Genomic DNA, 27,928 nt, shown 5'->3' with positions numbered 1-27,928 from the left:
AAAAGTCTAATGCGTTAAATAATTGGTATGTAAGTGTATTTAAGGTTATGGTAAATAAAAAGGATTCTGTGGATACATCTCTGAGTCAACAAGGAGGAGAAAAAATATTAAATACCAAAAGTATTAAAACGACGAGCGCAGAAATTTATAAAAAAATTATGAAAATGAGGGCAAATAAATCAAAAGGGCCAGATGGTATCTTAATTGACTTGCTTAAATTGGGTGGTAGTGTGGTTTCAAATTATATAAATCATTTATTCAATGTTACCTTAAACAATAATGCCCTGCCAAATGCTTGGAAGGAGGCATATGTTACGCCAATTTTCAAAGGAGGAGATAAGGCACTAGTTGATAATTATAGACCGGTAAGCTTTTAGAAAAGAAAATGGCTGATTATCTCTGGGATTTTTGGGAGAGTGAGAATTGCTTGTATAGTCGCCAATACGGTTTTAGAAAAGGGCACTCTTGCGAAACTCAGCTATTAGGGTTCTGCCAAGAAATGTTCGACTCTATGGATGCGGGAATAGAAGTGGATGCTATAATAGTCGACCTGTCAAAAGCCTTTGACAAAGTTGACCACGATCGCTTGGTGCTTAAGATGGGCCAATTGCCACTACACACAGATGGAAAAGTAATCTCTTGGGTCAGAAATTTCATGGAAGGTCGAACACAAAGGGTCAAATTAGGAGAAATGTATACTGGAAAAACAAGGGTAACATCGGGAGTCCCACAAGGAAGCGTGCCTGGCCCGCTCTTGTTTTTAATCTTTATGAATGATCTCCCAGTAAATATTAATTCTCAGATAAGACTTTTTGCAGACGACTGTATTATCTACAGGAAAGTCGAAAATGACAGAGACCGTGACAGACTTCATAGGGGCATTAATAAAATGGCAGATTGGGTGACAAAAAATGGGATGGATATTAATGTTAGCAAATGCAAATCCATCACTTTTAGTGACAAGGTAAATGGAAACAATAGGGAATATAAATTCTCAGAAAATGTCATTCCTAGAAGTGATACTTGTTAATACTTAGGTGTATATTTAACTAAGGACTTAGGGTGGGGGCTAAATGCAGAGTACATCTCTAAGAAAGCTTTTGAAACTCTTCATTGGGTGATGAGAAACCTCAAAGGGAGCATTAGAGCAACTAAGGAAAAGGCGTATCAGACCCTAGTAAGACCAATTTTAGAGTACGCTTCTCTTGTATGGGACCCTCATGAAGAAGGTCATATTAAAAAACTGGAAAAGGTGCAAAGAAAGGCTGCCCGATATGCACTGGGGAAGCATAGGAGGATGGAGAGTGTGTCTGACATGCTAGAAACGCTGGGCTGGGAACCTCTACAAACGAGAAGGAAAGTAAGCAGACTTTGTGGAATGTTCCGCATTCTGAAGGGGGAGAAAGCTTGGGCAGATCTTAGGAAAGAGGCGGGGAACCCAAATTTTATAGGCAGAAATGATCACAAGTTTAAGGTAAAAGCCGGGCACAGAGAACAAATAAAAAATTTTTTTTTTCTAAACAAAACAATTGTTGATTGGAACACCTTACCTGCAAAAATACTCGAGCTCTTTCCTAACAGAGTGTATACTGTTAAGAAAAGATGTAAGAAATAAATGTAATAATTTGATTGATGTGTGGTGTATTGTATTATATGAAATAGCTTAATTTTTTTTTGATTTATCTTTTTTTCTTGCTGATTGATGGATGGTAAATGGGATGGGGATTAGCTTGTTTTGTTAAAGAGATTTGTGTTTTAAAGTCTGATTTTATCTGTTATCTTTTGGGATTATTTGGAACTTGTGTGCCACCTGACACTGTCTATCAGCACATGTGTATTTTTAATAATAATTGAGTATCAATGATAATAATATCAGTCATCCCCTTTCAGAAGGGCTTAGTGTAGCATTACGATGATGTTCAATTATCCTTATGATGAGGTAACAATAAATCAATGTGAGTTTGAGAGAGAGAAACCATCTAATTATATAGTCGCACCTAAAGAGACATTTTGTGGAAAATATTTTGGGGTCTTATCAATGGCCACTCCCAAAAAAATGGGAGAAATGGTGAAGAGGTGTATAAATAAAAAAAATAATAACTAGTATTTGCAGTAAAACATAGAAAACTATAAATGAACGTATTGCTTGTAAATTTCATGATAAAAAATAAATGGATAATTTATAAATAATATTCCCATCCTTAACCCCAACTTGAACTCAGTTCTTCATGTCCAAAATCCAAATAGCTGCCAGAGCAGTCTCTTCTAAGCTTGAAGGAAAAATAATTACTTATTTACTTTGTTCTGGACCTTTCTGTTGAAAGCATTGCTATTGATGGCCCCAGAATTTGAGACCCAGAGCCAGATATTGATTGGGGATGATTATAGGTTTACTCTGAAATAATAACATTTTTTCCAACTGAAACTCTGCACCTGTTGTGGTTCTCTCTGGCAATGTGTCAAGTTGGATATGGTTTCAGAAGTATTGGTTTTTGCCTTCGAAAAGTGATATTTTTTATGACAAGATACCTGCCAAACCCTGCACTGAAGCCTATTTTTGAAAGGACTTCATGATGTTAAGCTGGTATGAAGATTGAGTGTAATTATTTCTCCCAGTTATCATGGAATACTCAATACTATGCAAGAGTTGAATCATGGTTTCTAGAAAGGGCAAATGTGGCAACAATCTGTTTTTAGCCAGATCTTTTCAAGGGACTGCACATTCAGTAACAGAATTTCTTAGTCATAGTATCATGAAGTGTCATTTACTCTGTCAAATAAAAAGAAATGTTTTAGGTATGATATGGTGGAATATCATAATTAATTAAAAATTGGAAATTTTCCACAAAATAAAATTTATTTTGTGGAAAATTGCCAATTTTCAATTAATTTCCTCTGACAGTCAATCCAATCCGATCAATTTGGAATACCTTATATTCTTTGGAGTTTGCTTTCTTTTGTATCCAAGATTCACAGTTAGATGGCCCCTAGGGGAGAGAAGGAGTCATCCTATCTTCGGAGTTAATGTTGGTCCTCTAATAATTAGGTTTACCTTATCTTGTTTTTTATTTCACTGACTGGAAGACAGTCTATTTCAGGGAAATTTTCAAAGTTCCGTTGTTCTTTGATACCTTCTCATATTGTGATTGCTTTTGGGCTTTTCCTGGGCCTAGTTGGCTTGATTTTTGGCATGCCTACCTTGTGACAATAGTCAGTATTGAGCTCTGCTTCAAATTGAAATCCAAGCAGACATGGTGTGTTATGTGCACACCAGGTGCCTTCGTGTTGCTTCAGTTAAAAATCAGGTTTTGTATTAATGAATATTCTAGTTCATTGAAGTAAAAAAAGATGTATCTTTCCGGCAATTTTTTTCTTGGGTATGACTAGTTTCAGCGCGAAGGCAACATCTTCAGGCTGATGCCAATGGGTTGAAACTAGTCTTATCTGATAAAAAATTTTATGGGAAGATACATTGTTTTTTTTACTTCTGTGATAATGGATTTTCACAAAGTTAAGCCTGAAAACATAGAAAATATATTCAAGTTCATATTTGCCATATGTGCAATCTTCCTGAAAGGGCAAATGGTCGCCGAAAAAATGCACCTGTGTAATCAAATGGCCTAAATGCAAGGCTTCTGGCTGAAAAAAATACTGCATGAAAAAACCACATGGTCCATGGGAGAACCTTTTTATCACTAACATTTTATAAATAATTGCTGACATTTTGATAATCATTTGCATATAAGTGATTGGATCTTAATGCCACTGAACAAATGCAAAGTAAAACTAAAAAAGTTGAGTATTATATAAAGTAAAAGTTAATTCACCAAATGTCTGAATTTATTTCCATAAAAGCTCATATATTTAGCATAAAAAACTGTAGAATTGTAATGCATGCTGTGAGCTAAACACATGTGGAGAAGGCTCTTAAATATTCTATTTTCCCCAACTTCCAGCTTTACGCCTCAGTCTCACTGTGCTACTGGTATTTGTGCTCAGTTGCCCCTGCAACCTGTTTTTGCTCAGCTTTTCACTTTTCCAATTTATTAGTGCTTAAATGGTTATAAATTAAGCTCAAAAAATAAAATTTTCCCAAATCAACTGCATAAGTATAAAATGAAAATGAGACTGTTATGCATGAATCAATCATGGCGGGATAATTGTGTTATAGTATGGTGCATCTTTTTTCCCCAAACATCCATGCGCAGATGTAAAATGAAGATAATATACGTTAGAGTTTTTGCCCAAGGTGCAAAGGCACATCACCAGACTGTCCCTGTCACTTTAGAGGTGGATCATCAAGTTGGCGTCTGTCTGCATCCCGAGGTGAGTCTTCATGGTGGCTGTGATCTTGCTTCTTCTTTATTCCATAGAATCTTTTGTAACTGATCTCAGTCATTTAGGCACCAATAACAAATATAATAATACTATACTGAGCCTCTTTTAATCGATGGATTTAGATTCTTTATAGATTTTCTGAAAGGCTAAACCAGTGTGGTTTTATATGTATACAGTCATTTCTTGCCTGTCTTTTAACATAATGGTGAGCTCTGCTGCCTATTCTCTGTGTTTGGTTCATTACAAGAAAGGTTAATGGAATCTAGCTCAACAGGAAAATTTTGTTAGGACTAGTTCAACTCCTTGATATTTTAAATTTTTTGTTTTATGTAAAAATCACCTGATCAGGGTTCCATTTGTCTCCCATTGGTTTGGGTAATTCAAAACTTCTTAATTGTATTATCTCTTGCAAATTTAACATTTTTGGGAAATTCATGAACTCTATTACTGGGAGGTATTTTGTGCCTATTAGTAATCTTTTGGAAGAGTGATTTCGGTCTGAGAGAGCAATTTTCTTTGCTATTTCAGCAATTTTTGCTAGATAGGCAAAAAAGAATGAATGGTGACATTCTTATTAGTCCATTGTATTAGAGATGGGATGGAGAGAGGGAAGGGAGAATAATAAGATGGCACTGCAGATAATTTAAGGTATTCATGTTCAATGCCATACTTTTTACCAACTGTAGTCAGTGGGCAACTGGGGTAAGTGGGCATCTTGAGTGGGTTGCAGCTCCTAACAGGGACAGGTGTATGTATATGTTGTCAGTACGTTATCCTGTAGATTTTGATGTTACCTTTAGGAGTGAAACTCTTAAGGTGGGGTATCATATCAAATAGGTTCTACTGTGTGCATAGAAAGTTGTGTGATGTCCTACTTTATTTGAGTTTAAACTGTTCTTTAAGTGGTCTCTTGATCTCATATTCTTGGTATGTCAGCCCGGAATGCTCAGTTTGAGCAGGTACATAATGGGATGGGGTCAGCACATTAAAGAACTAGCAGCACAGGCTTGTAGGAATCAACAAAATTTAAGAAGGGCGCAAAATAAGTTAGCGAATTGGCAGATGAAACAACTGTAACATCAGGAGTAGAATTGGTGGCTAACTTTTGTGGGAATTTGCCATTGAAAAATAAGTGTGAGAAATTGCAAAGGAAGGAGGCCCACTAAGTGCTTAAAGGGAAAACAACGTGACAGAGCCATTGTATTGATTGAATATTTGTGCTGGAACACTTAAAAGCTGCGAAGAACATCTATAACATGGGGTGTCTCTGTAAGGCATACATATATGGGGTGTCGGGATTGGATGGAAATTGTCTTGAAAACCCAAGTTAATAATGGAAGCTTTTCTCTAAATATAAATGAGAGGAAAGATGACGGGAAGTGGCCAAGGATAACATCCATTCGTAAAATGAAGTTAAGGATTAAAATGGCTTGCCTGAAGAAACGTTAAAAAATTTTTCAAAATAGTCTCAAAATTGAATATGAATGAGTCAAAAATAAAATAAAGTGGTAGCTTTAGAATGTTGAAGTGACGTAATGAATATATCAAGTGGAAAAGTGCTACGATCAGTTATTCATTATGTTTGACTTCCACCACATCACGCCTGAAGCTACTCAATTTATGTTGAAGTGACACTTTCATTTGCATATTAATATTTATCCGGTGTTCTCATTACCATCAGGTATTAGCCTAATGTATGAGGGTCATCCGGAAAGTAGTACCCGTTCGTGAAATAAAAAGACAAAAGTAAATATTAACAAACATAAAAAATTTTATTTGAAAGAGGATACTTTAAACTACTTCTCAACATAATCTCCAAGCAAATTAAGGCATTTGTCATAACGTGTGACAAGTTTCTGTATTCCTGCTGCATAGTCCTTCGCCGCCAGCTCATTGAGATACGCGAGGGACCCATCTTGCACAAATTTTTGCATAATGCAGATGGTGTTTAACAATTTCATGAACAATTGTTCGAGAAACATTGGGAAAATGCTCACAGATGTCATCAATTGTGACGCGCCGATCGTTCCTCACGAATTCGTCAACTGAGCTCACCAGTTGGTCTGTAATGACAGACGGTCTCCCCGAACGCTCATCGTCGTGTGTGTTCCCCCTCCCCATGTTGAAGTTGCGACACCACCGCCGAACAGACGACTTGTCCATTACATTGTCTCCATACACCTCCTTTAATTGGCGATGAATATCACATGGGCGAACGTTTCTTGCATTGAGGAATTTAATCACTGCCCTCACTTCACAACTGGCGGCGTTCTCAATTTTTTTAAACATTGTAAACAATCACAGAAACAACACAGGCAATGCTAGCGTCACGCAACTTGGCTCAGAGAAGGCAGACAAGCCACTGAAGCTATCTGACCTCGTCCAGCGGCTACTCGCGTCGTCAGCACTTCATGCGGCACGAACGGGTACTACTTTCCGGATGACCCTCGTATCATATTGATAAAAAAATTAAAGTGCTCTAGCAAGACTGAGCAATGGAAGTAGTCGCAAAAGTAAAGCAATCATGTTTTCATTTGATGATAGCCAATATATGGATTCATTTCTGAAAGAGGGAGGGACCAGTAATCCTTGAATCATTGAAAACTAGGAAAAAACCTTGAAAAAAATTGGAATAACTCAGAAATGAAATTGTGAAAAATTGTTTTTTTGAGAATGAATCTTCTTTTTAAGAGAAAATGCAATGTGGCATTAGAGGAAAAGTGACACTTATGTATTTTCATTTGTAGTCAACATGATTGGCTAAGGGGATCGTGATGGTGAAGTGGCTATCATACTGGCTTCCCGCCCAGAGGGCCCGGGTTCAAATCCCGGCATTGTCGAATATTTTTCAGAGGTATCTCGATCCCCACTCGAGGTGCTTTGTGGAGGGCACTTTGAGTGGGGATCGGACGGGACATTAAGCTGTGCACCCCTTGGCGCCTTTCGTTAAGAGTAGGCTAATGCCGACGCCGAGTTTCTCTCCACCCTTAATCCTTTCCCATCCATCCCCTATGGCGCAAATGACCTCAGCTGTCGGTCGCCTCCCCTCGAAACTACTACAACTATGGATGGCTAACACAGCATTTTTTTGAAATTGGTGACTTTGTGAGCCTATGTAATCTTATTGGATAAAATCATATATCAATTTTAATGGTGTAGAGTAGATATATTGCAGACATCTGAATAGGTCAAGGATCGTGGAGAGACTGACAAAACATCTTATGAATGCAGGAATAACTTTATTAGGATTTGAGCTTTATTAAAAAATTGAAGCAAAAAGAAACTCACCACTCAAACTAAGCATTAAGCAATAGTTTAGATTATGATACTTAATAGCACATACATTCCCTCTTAATTTAAATCACTTTCAAAATTATTCATTGTACCCATACCATTCATACATCGTCTGTGTTTAGTACCATTAAGATTCTTAGCTAAAATATCTGCTCTAAGGGTACATTCTTCAACATTATCTCCTTTCTCTTAACAATTTAATGCTCATAATGAAATTTTATATTTAGTCCTTTTTCAGAACACAGGATCAATCTCATGTTTCTGAGCACTTTGATTTTCATTGAAAATTACAACAATTACTTAATATGCCTTTACTGGGATTTGAATGAGAATCCTTCGCTGTCTGGCCAAGTGCTTAAGCCAGTTAGGCTACCAAGGCATCCTCTTACACTCTGGTATTTCAATAGTGAAATGTCAGATTGTAAGGGGCTGCCTGAGTAGCTTAACTGGCTAAAGCACTCGGCTAGTCGTCGTGAGGATCCAGGTTTGAATCCCGGCCAAGAAAAATGATTTTTACACTTTGAAAATGTTGCATTTTAATGCGTATTAGTGGATGACTCTGTTAAAGTAACTCGTGTGGCAGCTCCACAGTTCTTTGAACAACATTTTACCATTTGATTGTGCAGCCTTATGGCCTCTTGATTGCTCCAGACAGCGCCATTTTATCTGTCACAGGACTGCTTGAAATGAGTTTTGTGCTTTTTAATTTCCCATGATACTGTATCCCAGCCTTCACTTTCATGGCTTTTTACCACAAAACCATCAGTTTGGCTCCTCTGGATTCCCCTTTAAGAAATGCAGTAGTCATATCTAAGTTATCAATATCTTGATGAAATTTAGATCTAAACTAAATAGTACCGTTAATGTAGAAATCCTAACCACAGGAGTGAAGTTATATGTAAAATCCACGCTATATTTTTGAGTGAAACCTTATGCTAAAAGCCTTGATTTATAGCTATTGATATTACCATTCTTCTCAATACTGTGAGTTACTTCAATCTATGGATTCTTGAAATGAAACAAGTCAACATAAATAGCTGTAATTTACAAAATATATAAATAGGTATCAACTAATGTGCAGAATAAATTTGATCCAGATATCTCGGTTATTTTGTAGTAATAACTTCTAAAAAATGATCAGGTAACGTACAAGATGCGCTGCATCAAAACCATGGTCGTGAAACATTAAAATCTTTTTGGTGGAATTGTTAAGTATCTTTTTACCCTTATGTTGAAGGAATTCCATGAAGTTAAATCTGTAACAGTTATGTTCACCTCATCTGAGCTTATTTCTTGCTCAATTTTATGAATGTGATGGCCTTCATCAGGTTTACTACCTTTTGGTATGTCAGTAATTGTTAGTCTAATAACGATAATTACTATTGGTATACTACCTGTTACGATAGGTTTTAGATGGTTACTCAACGTCCCTGTCATTGATACCCTTCTGGTGAAAGCTTTGCCTAACACAATTCTTCTGCTTTCATCCATACTACATTGACCATTCACTTCACAAATTCTCTTGCTTGCCCCTCTGTGACATTGGTGCAACATCAGTTACCTGCAAATCCATCTGGTACATTCTATTAGTATTGGAGGGAGTTACCACCACCTTTCCCAGTATTCTAGTCTCTTGCTGAAGATATACTTGGCACTCTGCTTTGGAAAAAACTACCAAACCATCCTACTTGCAGATAAAAGATTAATTGTAAAATTCAGTACATGTGCAAATCAAATATAGTTTTGCAGTCATTCTTCTTTTTTATTTGATTGTTATATCTCCAGATCCAGCACTGGCCACAATTTCATTATTTGCTGCGGGCATCACCTTACTTTTATCAGCACAGTAGTTTACCACCCAAACCTAATTGTTAGTCATGTGTGAAGTTATAGCATATTCTACATACCAGCTGCTGGAGCATGCATACTTCCACCTCTGAGGCTGTTAGAAAAGATCATCTTCTTTATTGCCTGTTGGCTCAATCCACTGCGTGGTGTGGTCACCTTGTTTCTGCCCTTGATTGAGCAGTCTCCAGTCCAGTGGTCGGCCTGATGGCCTTAAGGTCCTTCACTTTCTTTTTCTCTGGTGGCTTATGACTCTTGTACACAAATGCAGCCAGCCTTGCTGGGTGCTTTCGTTCACTTGTTCCAGATTTTTCACTGCTGCTGTAACAATCTCTCCACCTGAATTGTTAAGAACCATTCTCAGTGCAACATCATGCTCAGCATCCCAACATCAAGAAAGTCATCATCTGCTGGTTTGCTTAAGCCCACTAATTGCTCTAATCTGCAGTTCTTAGGGTTCCTATGTCAATGAACAGATCCAACTGAACAAAGTTCTAAGAAAGGAGAGTCTTTGTTTCAAATTATTGTTCTAGTACTGAACCTATTAAAAATTCTGCAGTGCTTCTTTTACCATTTTAGCCTTGTGCTTACATCGCAGGTTTGACCATCAGGTAAGTTTTGCTAATGCCTTTTCATCATCTTTAATTTTATTAACCCCATTACATCAAGTGTATTTTAATCACAAACTCCTACAAATTATTATTAAAAATTTCATCTAACTTTTCAATAACTGGTAACTTTTGATTTTAACTTCCTGATGCCATTTCCTAAAGCTTAAAAAAGCCAGAAACAAGAACCTATTCAAGAATTTAAAGGAAATTAATATCTCAGTTTTCACTCCATCTACTCGGCTCATGGCTTGTTAGATATACTTGTAATTTGATGTGAGCAGTAATTGTAAATGACTGACTTATTGCAGATGACTGATGATATCAATTGTTGCACAGAGGCTGGCAAAGCATGCTATGCATACAGGGAGACTTTGGTTGAAGTTAAACATCATTAGAAAAAAAGAAGCTAACAAAGAACTCAGTATTTAAACCAAGCACAAAGCAGTGTTTTAGATGTAACTATTTATAGTGTATCGACTAATCTACAAAAATTAAAGAATTGTCTAAAGCGCAGTTTAAAGTGGCGTTTGCATGGTTATGTGGGCTAACCAAGTTCCATGCTACGAATCAAATATCTGCCTGTCACTGTTGCATTGCTCGTCATTCAATTTTATTTCATAACCCTATTTAATTTCATTACTTTGCACCTATTACATTATTTGGTGCGTATGGTGGGCTCCATGGAGGCAAATGCAGGCGACTAAAAACTTAACTATGTTAGCCGGAGAAAGCATTAACTCATTGTCACCACTGAGTATTAGTAATTGTGATATACTTCTTTGAGATATGAAAATTCGTAGATGTATGGCTCCTGAATGATTTTTGTCACTAAATCTAGATACTTGCTGAGATCCTCTTGTATGATGTGTAGGTGTAGAATCTTTACTGATTGAAGCAAAGGATTTTTCCTAATTACTGACCATATGATTGCCATTCTTGGCCTCTGATCAGTTGATGGAAAAATGAATGGAAGGTAGAAGAGTGTCTATATCTAAAAGTTATGCTGATCAAGTAGTCATTAACCAGTGACAGGTTGGTGAACATGCCTTAGAATGTGGTAATTCCCATGGAATGCATACTATTTGAAACACTAATAAATTTCAGGCAGTCAATCAGGGATATTCTTTAGAAATTAAAATTTGAAGCCTCTCTCTATAGACTTTTCCATTGCTGTTATTCATTGTGTGTGCATTATTTTCATCTATTTAACGAAAAGTGAAGAGTCAGGCGTGATATTGTGGAATCGAGACATAATAAAAACTTCGTTGCAATTTTCCACAGTTAAAACTTTATTGCCGACCATGGTTTCGATACACTGTATCATCTTCAGGTGAGGAAAAATACAAGGAGAAGGGATATATATACACAAGTTACAAGAAGGGGTGGCAGGGGAGGAGGGAGCGGGGGGGTAGGGGGGGGTACCCAAACTCCATAAGGAAGATGTACCGATTAGACCAGTTATATCTAGCATTAATGCTCCGGCACACAAGTTAGCCTTCAAACTCAATACAATTTTCCGCCAATTGTCAAATTTCAGCCCCAAGTATGCTATCAAAAATTCTGTGGACTTGACGGAACGCCTAAAAACTATAACGTTACCTCCGAACTCCAAATTAGTGTCCTTCGACGTATGCAGCTTATTTACTTCTATCCCGACCCAGGAAGCCTTAGAACACGCCAAGAACATACTGTGCAAGGCCGGAGCCAACGAACTCCTCATCCAAGAAATTTCTATGCTTCTCAACATATGTGTGGAACAAAATTACTTCCTTTTCAATGGTACATACTATAAGCAAAAAAACGGTCTTGCCATGGGCTCCCCTCTCTCTCCCCTGTTAGCCGAAGTCTTTATGGACTTTTTTGAAGAAAAGCTGTTTGATTCCAACGAAAAACTCATTAAGAACATCGTCTATTGGTATAGGTATGTGGACGACATACTTTGTTGTTGGTGTAGTAGTGAAAGGCAGTTGGGCCAATTTGTGCAGTTTTTAAACAACAGGCATAATTCAATTAATTTCACTATGGAAATGGGAGTGAACCAGTCAATAAATTTCTTGGACCTCGGGATTGAAATCAAAGAGAGCCAACATGTCTTTTCCATCTATAGGAAACCCACGTATACGGACCTAGTGATTCCTTCTGATTCTTGCCATCCCATTTCCCATAAGCTGGCAAGCTTCCACTTCATGCTTCACAGATTAATTAGCATTCCAATGCCTAAAACTTTCTTTGACCGAGAACTCACCACCATCAAGTTCATTGCAGAGAGGAATGGCTACAACGACGACCTCATTGATTCCCTATTAAGGAAAAAACTGAGAAAAAGTGCCGTCGAGCTCCACACAACCCTCCTGCCATACTCCAACCCCTCGCGTAAATGGTGCAAAATCCCCTTCTCAAACTCTTTGTCCTATAGAATTGCCAACATTCTACCCAAGGATAAATTCCGTGTTTCATTTTACACCCCTTTTTCCATATCAAAAGCACTCTGCTTAAACAAAGATAAATTTGACATCGAAAAACAGTGTGGTGTTTATGAATTAAAGTGCCAATGTAATGCGACTTATGTGGGACAGACTGGACGAAATTTCGCCACACGCATCAAGGAGCATCGGAAATGTTATACGTTAGGCCACACCACATCCATCTTTGCCACCCACCTCTTGGAGAAGAACCATTCCCCGGATTTTGAATTTAAGCCGTTGCACAAATTCAAAAAGAGCAAGAAATTGGACGCTCTCGAGAGTTTAGAGATTATCCAACGGAGAAACCAGAAGATAGAGCTACTTAACGACATTCAGTTCCTCTCTTGCCCCTCCCCACTTTTGTCCATTAACTTCCCTCAGTGCCCTTCGTGACGACACCTTCCCCCCCCCCCCCCTCCTCCCCCCGAAGAGTGAGCTGCCCGCACTTCGGGGGTTCCATTGGTTTTTCCTGCCTTTCTCTTTTTATGACAAACCCCCCCCCCCTACCCCCCCGCTCCCTCCTCCCCTGCCACCCCTTCTTGTAACTTGTGTATATATATCCCTTCTCCTTGTATTTTTCCTCACCTGAAGATGATACAGTGTATCGAAACCATGGTCGGCAATAAAGTTTTAACTGTGGAAAATTGCAACGAAGTTTTCATTATTTCATCTATTTAAGATTTGTTGGGACTTTCCAACATATGTTTTTGTGAAGCCTGCCCATGTTATCCTAAGGATAAACATCGCATGGCAACAATGGAATAATTTAGAGTTTGGCATAGGATTTCAGAAAATAATTTCTTGCAAATGTGGCAGGCTCACTTGGATGGCAAGTCAACTAATATTCAATGAGGGTGAAGCTCTGTCATATTTGCCATCTAGCAGATGCAGTTGAGTTAAAGGAAGATGTTTGCTATTGGCCTAAGTGTGTGTGTGTGTCTTCTGTGTGTTTGTGGGCCCTTGCATGGTGCATTGTCGGAGGGGGGAGTGGAGGCAGAGGTAAGGGTGCGTGCTTATTCCCTCTTAATCTTGAACCATTCATAGCTGGCACTCACTGCGGCCTCGCCCTTCCATCGTGGGCTCATTACTGACGTTGACTGCCGATGGAATGTCATCTCGGGTGCCGTGGACTGCAGGACGCGACAGGAGAGGGGTCTGCTGCCCCTCGGGCCGAATGAGCGTCGGATTCCCAAGTCTCGATATGATTCCATATCCTCCTACATCTCACCTCAAGGTGAAAAGTGAGTTCAAAACTTATTCGAGGAGATGTTGCCCATCAAAATGCGCAAAAGCCAATTTGTATTATTAGTCCAGGAACCCGTTGTCACATCAGATTGTGCTCTTGTTGGGAGCCCATTAGTAATAACTTCTCCTTCACTTTTACCACAATTGTAGTCAATGAGAAAAAAAATAATGAACTTGTCTTGGATGTCCCAAATTAAAAGAAATGCAGGTATCTTTAAATTAAAAGAATTTTACAATCTTTTTATTGTCGTTGGAAACATATTTGTTCCAATCATAGGGAAAATCTGACCTTCAGTAATTTGAACCAAAAAAAAACATGAGAAATTCTTACTTAGGGCAACATTTTAATAAACTGTCAAAGGGTATAAAATCACTCACTGTATCAAATGTTGATCAAGGTTTCAAGCATGGGCATATATATATATATGGATAGAAATAAATCATTTATATAAACTTTGTATTTTTAGTTCAGATGTTCAGATTTAGATTATGTTTTGCCCACGATGAACATGTTACTACTCTAACGTCTGGCCTTACTGTGGTTGGGTTGATTGGTTTTGATATTGACCAGAATTTTCAGTCCATAATCCGATAAATTTTTATTATTATTTATTTATTATTATTTATTTATTATTATTTATTTATTATTATTTATTTATTATTATTTATTTATTATTATTTATTTATTATTATTTATTTATTATTATTTATTTATTATTATTTATTTATTATTATTTATTTATTATTATTTATTTATTATTATTTATTTATTATTATTTATTTATTATTATTTATTATTATTTATTTATTATTATTTATTTATTATTATTTATTTATTATTATTTATTTATTATTATTTATTTATTTATTATTAGTTATTTCTTGAGGTTCTCCGCCATTATCATATGGCAGTGATTAATGAGGCCTCTCTTATTCCTTGAGGATTGATAGCAATGCACACCTTAAGGCTGGGCTACTCACGTTTTTGCAGTTTGATCAGTTTAAGCTCCACGTCTGGTCGTCTTAGGGTTACCTCATTGTAACATAAATATTTTGCATATCTTAGAGCTATCAATGGACACTCAGCCGAAATATGGAGTTCAATGCTTGCTTATTCAACGGGCAGGTGATTGAATAGATTATTCAAGTGTAGATTCTTCTTTTCTGAATTCAATAATTTTCTGGGTAACCTTACACTCATGAAAATCTGTCTGAATATTGCTTAGTGCTTAATATAATTAATGATTCATTTTATCATGCAGCCAGGCAGCTTATGTCCTGTTCGTCCCAAGTGAAAAATACATAACTCACACTTCTCAAAGCAGCCTATTAGACCCTAATGACCTTAAATAAGTTTCTCAGCCTTGTCAAGGACAACTGGGATGTATCATGACATGAATGAAATAAACTTTGCCAAGTTCAAATACTTTTTTATTTCCCAACCCAGGTTTTGATTTGAATAAAAGTCATTCTTTTGGTGGCTGGAGCTGGGATCGGGGTGCCAATATACTCTTGAGATATGTTCAGGGGTTGGAGGGAGGTGGAAGAGAGGAAGGGAGGGAGGGTAGTTTCTGGCTTGCTTTGGTCAGGCGTGCTGTGCGTGGGTGGGATGGGGTTCAGAGAGGGCGGGGGGTGGCCGGTGGGGGGGGAGTCTGAGACGACATATAGTGGAGCCAGAGTCGGAATGTTGTCGGAGGAGGGTGGAAAGGCAAGGGCAGTGTAGGTTAGTGCGAGTTGAAGACATGATAATCAGCGATAGTGAGTGAGTGGGTGAAAGATGCATATTAATTTTTATTCCTTTCCATTAGAAATGGTTGTTGAAAAAATCTGGTTTTAGTCATCATCATCATTGTTTTATACATAAGACTAATTTAAAGTCTGTTGTAATAATGATGGTATTGAAATCTATATTTGAGCAAAATGAGATCAAGGAAACCAAAAATGATGACACAGAACTGGGACCAAGATTGGCATGAGTGGAACTTTCACATCCCTAGTTTTGAAAATTCTGTAGATATGATCAAATTCTCTATAGAATATTAGGGCGTTGGATTCCTCTAGAGCAGTTTCTAAGTATTCACGACTGAGTCTTTGATTCTGTGCTTGCACTTTGAGTTTGATTACGACTGCTGTTTTTCTTTAATTTTCCATTCCTGTATATTTTTTTATCCTGTGCCTTTTTTGGGTAATTTGTTGAGAATAAAATGTATGAATGAGATATTATCTCACACATTTTGTATGAGACCATTTTTGGTGTGAAATATATCCATAAAAGATAATAAAAATACTCCCACTCTCCAAAATTTGTGGGAGCCAAGTATTTGAGCATATGCTCAAATACTTGAAAGTGGTAGAAAAAGGAAATGCTGTGCTAAAATATAAGCAGTAAGAAACATGGATCTTCTGTTGATTACTCAATTCTTTTTAATGAATATTTGCTCAAATGTATTTGGTGCCATTTGAACTTAATGCACCCAGTCAAATTCTTACTTGTGCCCTATAAACGTATTTCTGGGTGCTGTCATGGTGTTTCATTTCATGGCTTTCTTTAAAAGACTTCTGAAAAGAGTGTTGGTCTGTGCAATGTATACATTTGTTTTGGTCCAGCAAGGGGCATCTTGAGAATAATTGCTTATTTGATCCTAGATACAATGATGTTCCACTAGTGTTGGATGAAGACGCTTACAAGCAGCTGTCTGAGGCTGGCATTGATCCTCTCCTCGCAAGGCATATTGCACACCTCTTCATTCGAGACACAGTTTCCTTGTTCGAGGAGCGCCTCAATCAGGATGACTCAAAAGACTCTGACCACTTTGAGGTATGCACCACTAAGTATACTATTCGGAAAAAATCAAATGATCACTTATAGACCAAGTATGGTATGATGATTTTAATTAGTTTTCATTATTTTTATTGAGTTAATGTATAGTTATCTCTGTAGGGAAATAATTTAATGTTTCGATATGATGGCCAATGGTTTTGAATTAGTAAGTCCTGAGTGGTATGGTGGTCAGAATCAATACCACTCAAAGAGGAAAATCCAATTATTCACCAGCATGCATCAGTTTAGGCACACGCTGTTTGTTTTCGGATCCAATTCAGCTGCCTTAAACAATCCCTTGATATAGTCCCTCCAGAGTACCTTCAAGTTTGATTTCCTGAATACATGTGTAACTATTCTTTTGCTGTAAGAATAATTCTTCCACCACTTAAAAGTGTGGGGAATTGCATTGCAGCCAATGGCGTGACATGATGATGTAGCACTATGCATCATAATGTGGCATCAACTGGCCCTGGTTCTCTTGTGTCACCATCATGGCATTGCGTGGGTTAAATTTAGTCATCAGGGTGATAATGGTTCCAAATTTCTGATCACATGAAAGATATAATTTTTATTATACAGTTTTCATCCTTTTAAATCAGGCTGAATGCAGCAATGTATACTATGAGGCTCCTCCTACCACCTGGTGCTATAATGGGGCAATGGGGAGATAACAGACTGATAACATCACTGAGATCACAGACATATCCCTTGGTTTTCAGGGCAAAAAAGGTTCTCCTCCTTTTGATCTGTCGGAGGTCCCTTTGCTCTCCGACCACAGCACTCCTGTCTCTCGTCACTATTAGCTTCTCCTTCCCTTTCACTTCTGCCCACCCCCACAACCTCCTCCTCCCCTCCTCTCCTCTTCTGATTGGCTGGGTGCGTTGGCATTTATGTATGCCTGCACTGTCACTGTGTTTGTACACTCTCTCTCTCTCTCAACCTCTTTTTCATCGTCTCCTCCTCTGATTCTATTGCCACTGCATAATTTCACTCTTCTTGCCATTCTTTCCACTCTTCTGGAGTATTATGCCCACCCCTGCAGGATTCTGGTCATCTCCTGAGTACATGTATATCACCCTACTTCCATGTAAAAATTACTGTTCACTATCTCTCCCTGAGGCACCAACTCTTTGTGGATAATGCCTTTTGAGTCAAAAAATATGATTTCTTATTCTACACGGTAATGGGATGGACCCTGTAAAGTGCCTTTGAGTCAGGTGATTTAGGCCAGATGCAGGACTATCACCTTGACATGTTTACATTCAAAATAGAGTTACCACCCCACAACTGATCCTCCCCCTCAAGGGAAGGGAAAGTTTGTTCTGCAACACACAATCATATTTGACCTAATTTTCATGCATATTAATCATGGAAAAAAATCTAAATCAAATTTTTTTCTGAAATACTTGTTCACTAAGGATGTGCATCCAAATGAAAATAACTGGTAATCATTAATGCAGCAACATGATGTAAGTATTGCGTTCAGTATAACCCCATAAACTAGGTATAATTGATACATAGAAGTTAAACAGTAGTAATACAATAACTGTGATAGTTGAACAGACATATTTTTCATAGAAGTGAACGGGTTCAATCTTTCCACTGCCCTGTGAACTGGGTGCTCTGAGGAACATTTAATTAACCTGGCATTTTTCCAGGGGTGTCAATTCTCTGGGTTACATTATCAATAACAGGCCCTAATTGTGCATATTTTCTGGATTTATAACATTTGGGCCAGTAGAAACCTGTAATAATAATAAACCCTGTGAATAATTATTAGGCTAAGGGTCAACCACGTGAGGAGTTTCAAAATTTTGATGATCAAGTTCTCCAAAATACCTCCTCGCTAATTGGTTCAAGTGCCTCTGCCGCTGCATACCATTGTCGAAGGTGACCTCGTGCTGCAAGATAACAGATTTTTTGTAAATTGCACCAAACTTCCAGTTTATTTTGCCTTAATAATTGCTTGCAGCTATATTATTTCCAATGTCAAAACTTTTAAATGTCTGATTAAATAGATTTCCATAGTTTACTGGTTTTTGCACCATAAATGAAAATTTTTTCCAAGCAGATAGTTTAACATTACATTAGCTGGTGATAGTCACTGTATGGGGAGTTAGCCCACGTTGAATTAATTTCTGATTTAATTGTGATACAGCTGTACGCAGTGGCATTTTGAAATAATGTTCATCTACTAGTAACTGAGGATTTATGTTGTCTTTTAAATCTGCACAGATGCATATTTTTCCATTTGATTTTACGACTGGAACTAATATACAAGGTGTAATCAAAAAAAGACAGGACTGATTTTATAACGTGTTTATTTCGATGAATACAGCTTAATCGAACTTGTTGCCCTCCAAGTACATGCCTTGGCTGACAACACACCTTTTCCAAAGTTTCTTCCAGCTCTCGAACCTTGCCTGGTCAGCCGCCTTAGGGATCCTCTTCAGGTCCTCCGTACAATTAGTTTTAATGCCCGCAATAGAGTTGAATCGGTGCCCTTTCAAGGTTGATTTTAACTTTGGAAACGAAAAATGTCTGGAGCCATGTCTGGAGAGTAAGGTGGCTGCGGGATCACGGAAGTTCCAGTTCTGGCAAAAAACTCTGTCACGATCAGTGCCACGTGAGCTGGCACGTTATTGTGGTGGAAATGCCATTCATTGTTTCTCCACATGTCCGGCCTCTTTCCGCTCACTGCGACCCTCAGCCTCTTCATAACGTTTAAGTAGAAATCTTTGTTGACTGTTTGACCTTGAGGGATGTATTCATAATGAATCAGCCCTTGCCAATCAAAGAAACACACCAGTATGACCTTCACATTGGACCGGGACATGCGAGCTTTCTTTGGTCGCAGAGAATGAGGACCTTTCCACTGAGAAGACTGGGCCTTTGTCTCAACATCATAACCGTAAACCCAGGCTTCGTCACCGGTTACGATGATTTAAAGAAACACTGGGTCGGCATTGGCTCAATCCAGGAGTTCCTTACAAATGTCTACACGTTTTTGTCTCTGTTCATTAGTCAGCTCCCGCGGGACCAATTTTGATGCGTCATGCCCAAAATGTCTGTCAAAACTGTTTATCAGGATCCAAAACTAATGTTCACTTCCTCGGCTATCTCCCTAACAGTTAAACGGCGATTTGCCCGCACCAAATCGTTCACCAATTTGACATGGTTAGGGTCTGTCGAAGTGGAAGGTCTTAGAGGTTAGGGAATCCTCATTTGTCGAGGTTCTGTCCGATTTAAAACGACTGCACCACTCAAAACACTGGCTTCGACTCATAGCTTCATTAAAGAAAACTTGCAGAATCATTCCAAATGTCTCCTTCGTACATTTGCCCAGTTGGAAACAAATTTTACGCACACACGCTGTTCCTCTAGCTCCTTCATTGCTGCTGCCATTGCACGCGGCGACGAACAGGTTAAGGCAAATACTGCTGCTGCTGCGTAATGATTCGACCTAAACAAGCGCAACACTTCTCATTTTAGTCGTCAGATGTGTTGCTAGATGGCGCACTGTGTCTTGTTTCGATCCGCTGAACGGTTTGCTCGGAATAAATTCAGTCTGGTCTTTTTTTGATCGCACCTTGTAGAGTGGCATCATCACTGTAATCAATGTCTACCGTTGTCCCTTGATTTAGTCAATAATTAAGATCTTCCTTCGCATTGTCTTTGTTTGCATTTGGAAAAGATTTCCTAGCTAATACTGGTCTAGCTCCTGGTTTTAATGCTATTGAGGCTATGTAGATCTTGAATGATTTCTCCTAGGATAATGTATGCCAAGAAAGGAATTGTAATTTTTAATTAACTTTTTAAGAGTAGGGAAACCACTTTCCTCGATGGAATTTTTAACAACTCCCTTCTTGTAGTTTGTGTGAAGTTTTAAGGTAAACAAATGGATCCACTGGAATGCCAGTGTAGCATTATTGTCCCCCATGTAACACATTTTCACACTCCCCAGGTAGCCTCCTACATTAGCTATAACATCAATGACATCCAGTACTTGTATTAAATTTTTACAATATGTAATTAATGTGACATTTAAGGTCATTACTGAAGGATTTTAAACTCCTTTTTAAATTAAGGCCTACTAATTATGGTACCGGCTGAATAATTATCAAGCTCCATTTTAAGGAAAATGTTATTAATTTTCACTCTGATCCTCATTTTTTCAGCACCATTTGCTCTGACAGAGTGAATTACATCCACACTTAAGGTAGGAAAGCATTACTTGCTTCCACTTCCAGTATAATCTCTGTCATTTGAAGCCACCATATGAACAAAGATAATTGGTTCAGTGATTTTTTAATCAACATTTTTGACGGAATTGAAATTTTTAGCCTTAAGACTGGCATTTTGAATGTGGACATTTTTTACAGTAATAGCATTCATTTTCGTACGTTGACATGTGCGTGTCAAATGAGGGCCACCATGCCCTAAACAAATAATTTTAGCATGAGCATCCATTTCTACCCAATTTTATTTTTTATTACCCTTTGATGATTTAATCCTAGAAACATGACGGGAATGTTGATTATCCGACCTGCCTTGTCATCATCTGGCACTCCATTGCATTTCCAACTGCGTTTCCTTTTGGTTGGTGAGCATCAATTGTGTTATTGGCCAGAAAAGCTTACACAAGGTGGATATTGGAGTTGATGACCTGGACATTGAGTGAGAACGTTAAGAAAAGGCTCGTCAAAACTTTGAAATGAAATGTGGTTTTGTAGGACTTGGAAACTTGGTCACTGAAGCAATAAAAGAGGCATAGATTGGATCAATATGGATTTAAGGCTTTTGAGACATGGGTGAGTGGGAGGATGGAAAAGGAAAAGTGGACGGAAAGGGAAATAAGCGAGGAAGTGCTAGATTTGGTGAGGGCAGAGGAGGTATTTTAGGGAGAAATCATAAGGAGGCCGGAGAGATGGATGAAGAGTATTCTTATTGGCAGTTGGATGTTAAAGACTGTAATAGAGGGGAGAATTCTAGGCTAGCGAGGAAGGGGAAGGAATAGGGTAGGGACTTTGAATGGGATAAAGGGAAGGAGGAAGCACTATAGAGAGATAAAGAAGGATTTGTTGAATGGGATAAAGGGAGGGAGGAAGTACTATAGAGAGATAAAGAAGGATTTGTAGGAGTCAAAGGTTTCAGGTTGTGTCTTGTTAGGTGAGGCTAAGAAATCTAGGGGTGTTAAGTTTGTTTGCATCTAAACCTACGTTACCACCAAATAGTAATACTCGAGGACAAAATGAATCATGCTCCCGAAGTGTATTTGTATGTGATAAATAAAACTTTTAATTTCTTTGAATGATAACTCTGCCTGTAATAGTTATCTCATTTCATTCAATAGAGATATTCCCCCAGTTGTAGCATGGTCATATTGTAAAGATTTTTAGGTTATAGGAGACTTTCACAATATACCCTTCCATCCATAAATGACACCCGTCCTTTATCTCCTTGAAAGTTATCAGTTTTGTTTTGAAGGTAGTGTGTATTTGCTGTGGTTTCTGTTTTGTTTTGATAGTATTTTTTGTCAGGGCATAATAAAGGCACTGCTGAAGTGTATTTGTATACTTCATAGATTTTGAGAAGGCATTTTATTGAGTAAACTAGTCCAAATTATTGAACATTTTGCTGGCAGTAGGAGTAAAATGGAAGGATATAGACGACCATCTGGAAGTTGTACTTGCCTCAGAGCACTCAACTGTGAGTGGCAAATGGAGTGGGCAGGGTGGGCAGTTCTAGCTGTGAGAGTGGGGCAGGGATGTCCATTACTTGTTATTTTTTCAATATGCAGTAAACTCTCGATTATCCATTTGTGGAGGATTATCCATTTTGCAGATTATCTGTGCTACTCTCTTCCTCTTTAAAAAAATGATTTAAGCCAATTCTAGGGAAATAAAATATCAAAATTCATTCAGGTTTCAAGCAAAAGACATTTTCTTGATCAAAATCATGTATGCACCAGGAAAATACCTTGTTGTTAATTATTTACGTGCTCAAAATATTGGCCATGTAAAAGCAAGTGTAATGGTAGACAAAACTGTAGTTGTAGGGGAAAGCTGAATTTTTTGTTTCGTGTAGTCTCTTTCAGGGCTATTTGCACTAATCAGCTGTGGTGTTATTATAGAATATTGCTTGTTTAGAGAATTCAAATAATGCCTTGATATTATTATTAAAATCATTATATTTGTTAATATCATTAATTTGTAAATATTATTGATAAGTTATTATTGTTGTTATCTATCTCTCTCTCTCCAGAACATTCAATCTACAAACTGGCAAACTATGCGCTTCAAGCCTCCACCTCCCAATTCTTCAATTGGTTGGCGAGTTGAATTTCGGCCCTGTGAAGTGCAAATAACAGACTTTGAGAATGCAGCCGTTGTATGTTTTGTGGTTTTGCTGACTCGAGTCATTCTATCGTACCAATTGGATTTAATCATTCCTATAAGCAAGGTAAACTTTCCTGTTTTCTAATTATTACTCTTTTAGTGCCCATACGGATTGAGATTCACCACGGTACATGCATATATTGGACCATACCAGGATTTCCCAGTCATTTGCTGAGAATTGTACATGCTCATTAGAAAACTATCTTCTTTCAAAGAAGATTTGCATTTATTGTGAGAACATGTCACCAAAGTGTCCAAGCAGATGAGACTGATACATTTATATTACTCACCTAGTTAAGGAGATTAATGCAATTCAGCATTAGGAGGGATTGATTAGTAAACAATCGTAGGACAGGTAATAAAAAACATAGTATGTTTAACACTTTGTGTGAAAAACTTTATTTTGATTGATTTTTAATCTGATGAGTAAGTATTATAGCAAATCTTGCAGAAAAAACATTTGTTAACTGAAGTTAAGGTTACATTCCTGCAAAGTATCTTTCATGTCTGATTCCTTTTCCAGGAAAAATGATTGATTCTAAAACACTTTGAACATAATTTCAAACATTGAAGAGTGTGGAACAGGATTAGCAATGTTTCTGGGAAGATTAGTGATTATATTCTTACATGTCTGAAACATATTCCTTAAAAATAAAATCAGTCTAGACATTATTTCAACCTTACCTGACAGAATAAATGTACTTTCACTTCCAGGTGCTTCTCTATCACACCTATACTAATGATACATGGGTCATTAAATAACTCCTTAAGAAATCAAAGACATGGAGCTCGTGGTTTTGGAAAAAGATAGCTTTTAGTAAGCTTAATCTCTCACTAGACTGCTGTTTGATTTTCATCTATATTTATCACACGGTTTCATTTACATAGTCCATTGGAGCAAAGAACTTTTGTTTATTTAGAAAAATGAAAAAAAGTGAGTTGTGGGCAGTAATTAAACACTTCTGTTTAAAAGTTTTTTGACCAAAAGAGATTAAAGTCAAGTTGAATGAAGTTCATGGCATATCTTCCCTATCTTTGTGACTGCTTACAATTGGGCGAATGAGTTAAAATGTGGCCGTACATCCACTATTGCAATCCTAATGAGTGTCTGCATGGTGACATAGCTGTGGATGAAACATGGATACATTACTACACTCAAGAGACAAAGGAACAGTCAGAATAGTAGGTTTTAAAAGGAGAACCGGATTCGAAGAAGGCGAAGACAATAAAACTGGCTGACAAGGAGGTGGCCAATTTTTTTGGATGCATTTGTAATCGTCTTCATGGAATGCTTGCAAAATGGACAAACGATAAATGGAGAGTATCATTCATTGTTTTTGCACCTGTTGAGTGAAGAATTAAAGAAAAAACATCCTCATTTGGCGAAGAAAAAATCCTCTTCCATTGACAAAATACATGGGCACACATCTGCATAGTTTCAATGGCAAACATTATGAAATTGAAGTTCAAATAATTATAGCATCCACTGTTTTTACTAGATTTGGCCACCAATGACTTTTTTATTTCCAAGCCTGAAAAAAATAGCTTTGCAGAGTACGACTCACGTTGAACAAGGAAGTCATCGCCATCACAGATGTCTAGTACGAGGATCTTCTGAAATCCTAATTTTGGATGGCTTAAAAATGTTGAAGGCACTCTGGGGAAAGTGCAGATATATATATATATATATATATATATATATATATATGTATATATAGATATAGATATATATAGATATATATATATGTATATGTACTCTATATATATATATATATATATATATATATATATATATATATAGTATATGCTTTCATAGACGTAACACGGAAGTGCCGAATAGTACAATACACAGTAACACATAATATAGAAACACAAAAAAAGAAGAACACTCATATATATATATGAGTGTGTATATATATATATATATATATATACTACCTTGATCAAAAAGTTCCCGGAATTTATTCAGAAAATTAAAAATACAAGTTTATTCATCTAAATCTATATTGTCCCCTTCAAAGTAATCCCCATCGACTGCAACACACTTATGCCAGCGCTTGATCCAATCCTCGAAACATTTTTTATATTCGGTTTTCGGTATGTCCATCAGTGCTTCCTGCGATTTTTCCATTACTTCCTCTCGGCTGCTAAAACGCGTTCCCCGTAATGGTTTTTTAACTCGATTGAACAGAAAGAAGTCACAGGGAGCCAAATCAGGTGAATTCGGTGGCTGTTGGATGGTATTTGTTGCATTTTTCGTCAAAAAATTACGAATAATGATAGCACTGTGCGACGTTGCGTTATGATGGTGCAAAATCCACGAGTTTTCTGCCCACATTTCTGGTCTCTTTCGGCGAATTGCTTCACGCAAACGTCTCATAACGCCCAAATAATACTCTTTGTTTACTGTCTGGCCTTCTGGCAAAAATTCATGATGCACTACACCGTTGTAATCCATGAAAACCGTCAGCATTGCCTTCTTTTTTGACTGAAAACGACGTGTTTCCTGAGCTGAACTGTTTCCAATTTTACATGACAATGACGCGACCTCATCCTCACTACCCCAATGCCCATCTATTGCATACAGACGACCCGCCAATCTCAAAAACCTTCTGAGATCCACCAACCCTTTGGCGCCCCCCCATGACAAATTTCCCAATATTTCCCCAACTTGCAACCGCCCCCGATGTAAAACCTGTCCTCCTATTATGCCTACTCCCCTCTCCCTACATCCCCTCATAGCCCCCTCACCTCGTTCCCACGCTAATTGCCTCTCAAAAAATATTATTTATCTTTTATCATGCAAGCATTGCACTTCCTTTTACATAGGTGAATGCATTACCCCCTTATCCATCCGAATGAATAATCACCGGTACTCCTGCAATTCTGCCTCACTCTCTTCTCTTCCTATCCCTTCACACGCCAATTCCCACAACCTTTCATTCGACCAGTGTTTTGCTCTAAGCATCCTAGAATGCCTACCTGATTCAGCCACCAACATAGAGGTGAGAACTCGTGAATCCGCCTACAGACTATCCTTCCGTTCCTTTAAAATTCCCACCCTAAACCGCCATATTTAATTTCCCTCCCAGCATTCCCTCCACACCTCCCCTCCACGCCCATAGCTCTTTCCCCTCTCCACAGCAATAGCATATTTTCAGTCTCTCTTGAAGAAGGCCTCTGAAAGGGCCGAAAGCTCGAACAATTTACCGTGTATGTATATATATATATATATATATATATATATATATATATATATATATATATATATATATATATATATATATAAAATTGAACAACCCATGTAAGGAGAAAAAAAATCATTTGACTAGATCATATAGTCATAGCAAACCCATTTGAGGTATAATTTCTTCTTGTTAACACAGCTGATGAATAAAAAAAACTTTTGTTTAATTTTAGATGCGTACTTAACCTTTTTAGTGCCAGCCTCTTTTCCCTGGTATACCTGAAAGATGCCAGGTCTGTTGTTATGAATTTATAGGTTTGCCCATGGAAATTTATATAAAGCCTAATTTGAATGTGTTTAAGGTAATTTTTGTACACTTTAAATAGCCACAGGTACGATAAAAAAGTCAATAATGTTATTATCTCATGTACACATTCAGAAATTAAGGTAATTTTAAAATATTTTTTAAAATTTAAACTTATACCTTCAGATTAAAATATTTGTCAATACTAATTTTTTTACATTGATAATTTTGTCATAAATAGTTTCTCCTACTATTACGTAGCTCCAAAAAACAATTTAGTGCTTTTGATATTTTTTAAATAGATTGAATATACCAGAACATGTAGTCCTGTCTTTTTTTGATCACACCTTGTAAATAGTTCTTTCTACAAAGGAGACCTTATAGTAATACAAAGATAAGTCTGTTGGTAATATAGAGGCGCAATAAAATGTAAGCATATAAATAAGCCTTTGTTGATACGGCATCTGCTATGCGGGAAAAGAAGATATACCATATTGCAGAAAACTCCCTATGTTCAATTGACAAAAATGTGAACATATGGGGGACGGAGAGTCTGGATGGGCAGTGTTAGGAAGAGGGATAAGGCAGGGTTGTCCATTATCACCTGTGCTGTTAAATGGATATGGAAATGATAAAGTGGCGAAGGAAGAGCAGTATATAGGAATGAAAGTCGGTAAGGAATTCATAAAAGGTCAATTTGCAGATGACCAAGCTCTGGTTTCCAAGTCAGCCAAGGCATTGCAAGCATTGCTGAGTGAATTGGATATTCAGTGAGATATGAAATGAGAATCAATATATGTAAAACAAGGGTTATTTGCTTTTCCAGAAAGAGAAAGGTTAAGCTTAGCATTAAAAAAGGAGAGCATAAAACTAGAGCAGGTAGAACAGTTAACTTATCTCAGAAGTGTTTTGGACCAAATTGGTCAAAGTAGTAGGGACGTAAGGTGTAGAATTGCGTCAGGCAAAGAGGCTTTCACAAGGAGGAGGGAGTTGATTAGAGGGACGTTGAGGAAGGATACTAAGAAGGGACTCGTAAAAACTTTGATATGGAGCGTAGCTATGTACGGTGCGGAAACGTGGTCATTGAAGTAGGAGGATAGATTTAGATCGGAGGCTTTTGAAGTGTGTGTGTGGAGAAGAATGGAGAAGGTGAAATGGACCAAGAAGAAAGCAAATGAGGAAGTACTTGGTATGGTGGGCGAAGGGAGGGGTTGGTTGGGAGAAATCCTATGGAGGCAGGAAAAATGGATGAAGGGGGTATTGATCGGCAGTGGGATGTTGAAGACTGTAATAGAGGGGAGAATGTTAGGAAAACGAGGAAAAGGCAGGAACAGGATAGGGTTGTTGGATGGGAGGAAGCAAGTACTCAGGGATAAAGAGGGTCTTGTTGTGGAGTAGGATATTGTGTTGTGTTTTC

At 37.7% G+C, this 27,928-nt stretch overlaps 1 protein-coding gene across 4 annotated transcripts in view; it reads left to right on the top strand.

Moving 5' to 3' along the window:
- Nucleotides 1–27,928, top strand: part of Gclc (glutamate--cysteine ligase) — a 66,135-nt gene that overhangs the window by 24,432 nt on the left and 13,775 nt on the right. For all 4 annotated transcript variants that reach the window (XM_071586383.1, XM_071586381.1, XM_071586380.1 and 1 more), the window contains 3 exons: nucleotides 13,598–13,794; nucleotides 16,445–16,616; nucleotides 22,887–23,084. In XM_071586383.1, coding sequence (XP_071442484.1) covers nucleotides 13,598–13,794; nucleotides 16,445–16,616; nucleotides 22,887–23,084 — 567 coding nt within the window. The remainder of the gene's footprint in view (nucleotides 1–13,597; nucleotides 13,795–16,444; nucleotides 16,617–22,886; nucleotides 23,085–27,928) is intronic.

The sequence above is a fragment of the Hetaerina americana genome, unplaced genomic scaffold (genome assembly GCF_022747635.1).
Source record: "Hetaerina americana unplaced genomic scaffold, ioHetAmer1.1.p SCAF_22, whole genome shotgun sequence".
In the NCBI taxonomy this organism is placed as follows: Eukaryota; Metazoa; Arthropoda; class Insecta; order Odonata; family Calopterygidae; genus Hetaerina; species Hetaerina americana.
Note: the sequence above shows the minus strand (reverse complement) of the source record. Positions and strands in the feature narration are given on the sequence as shown.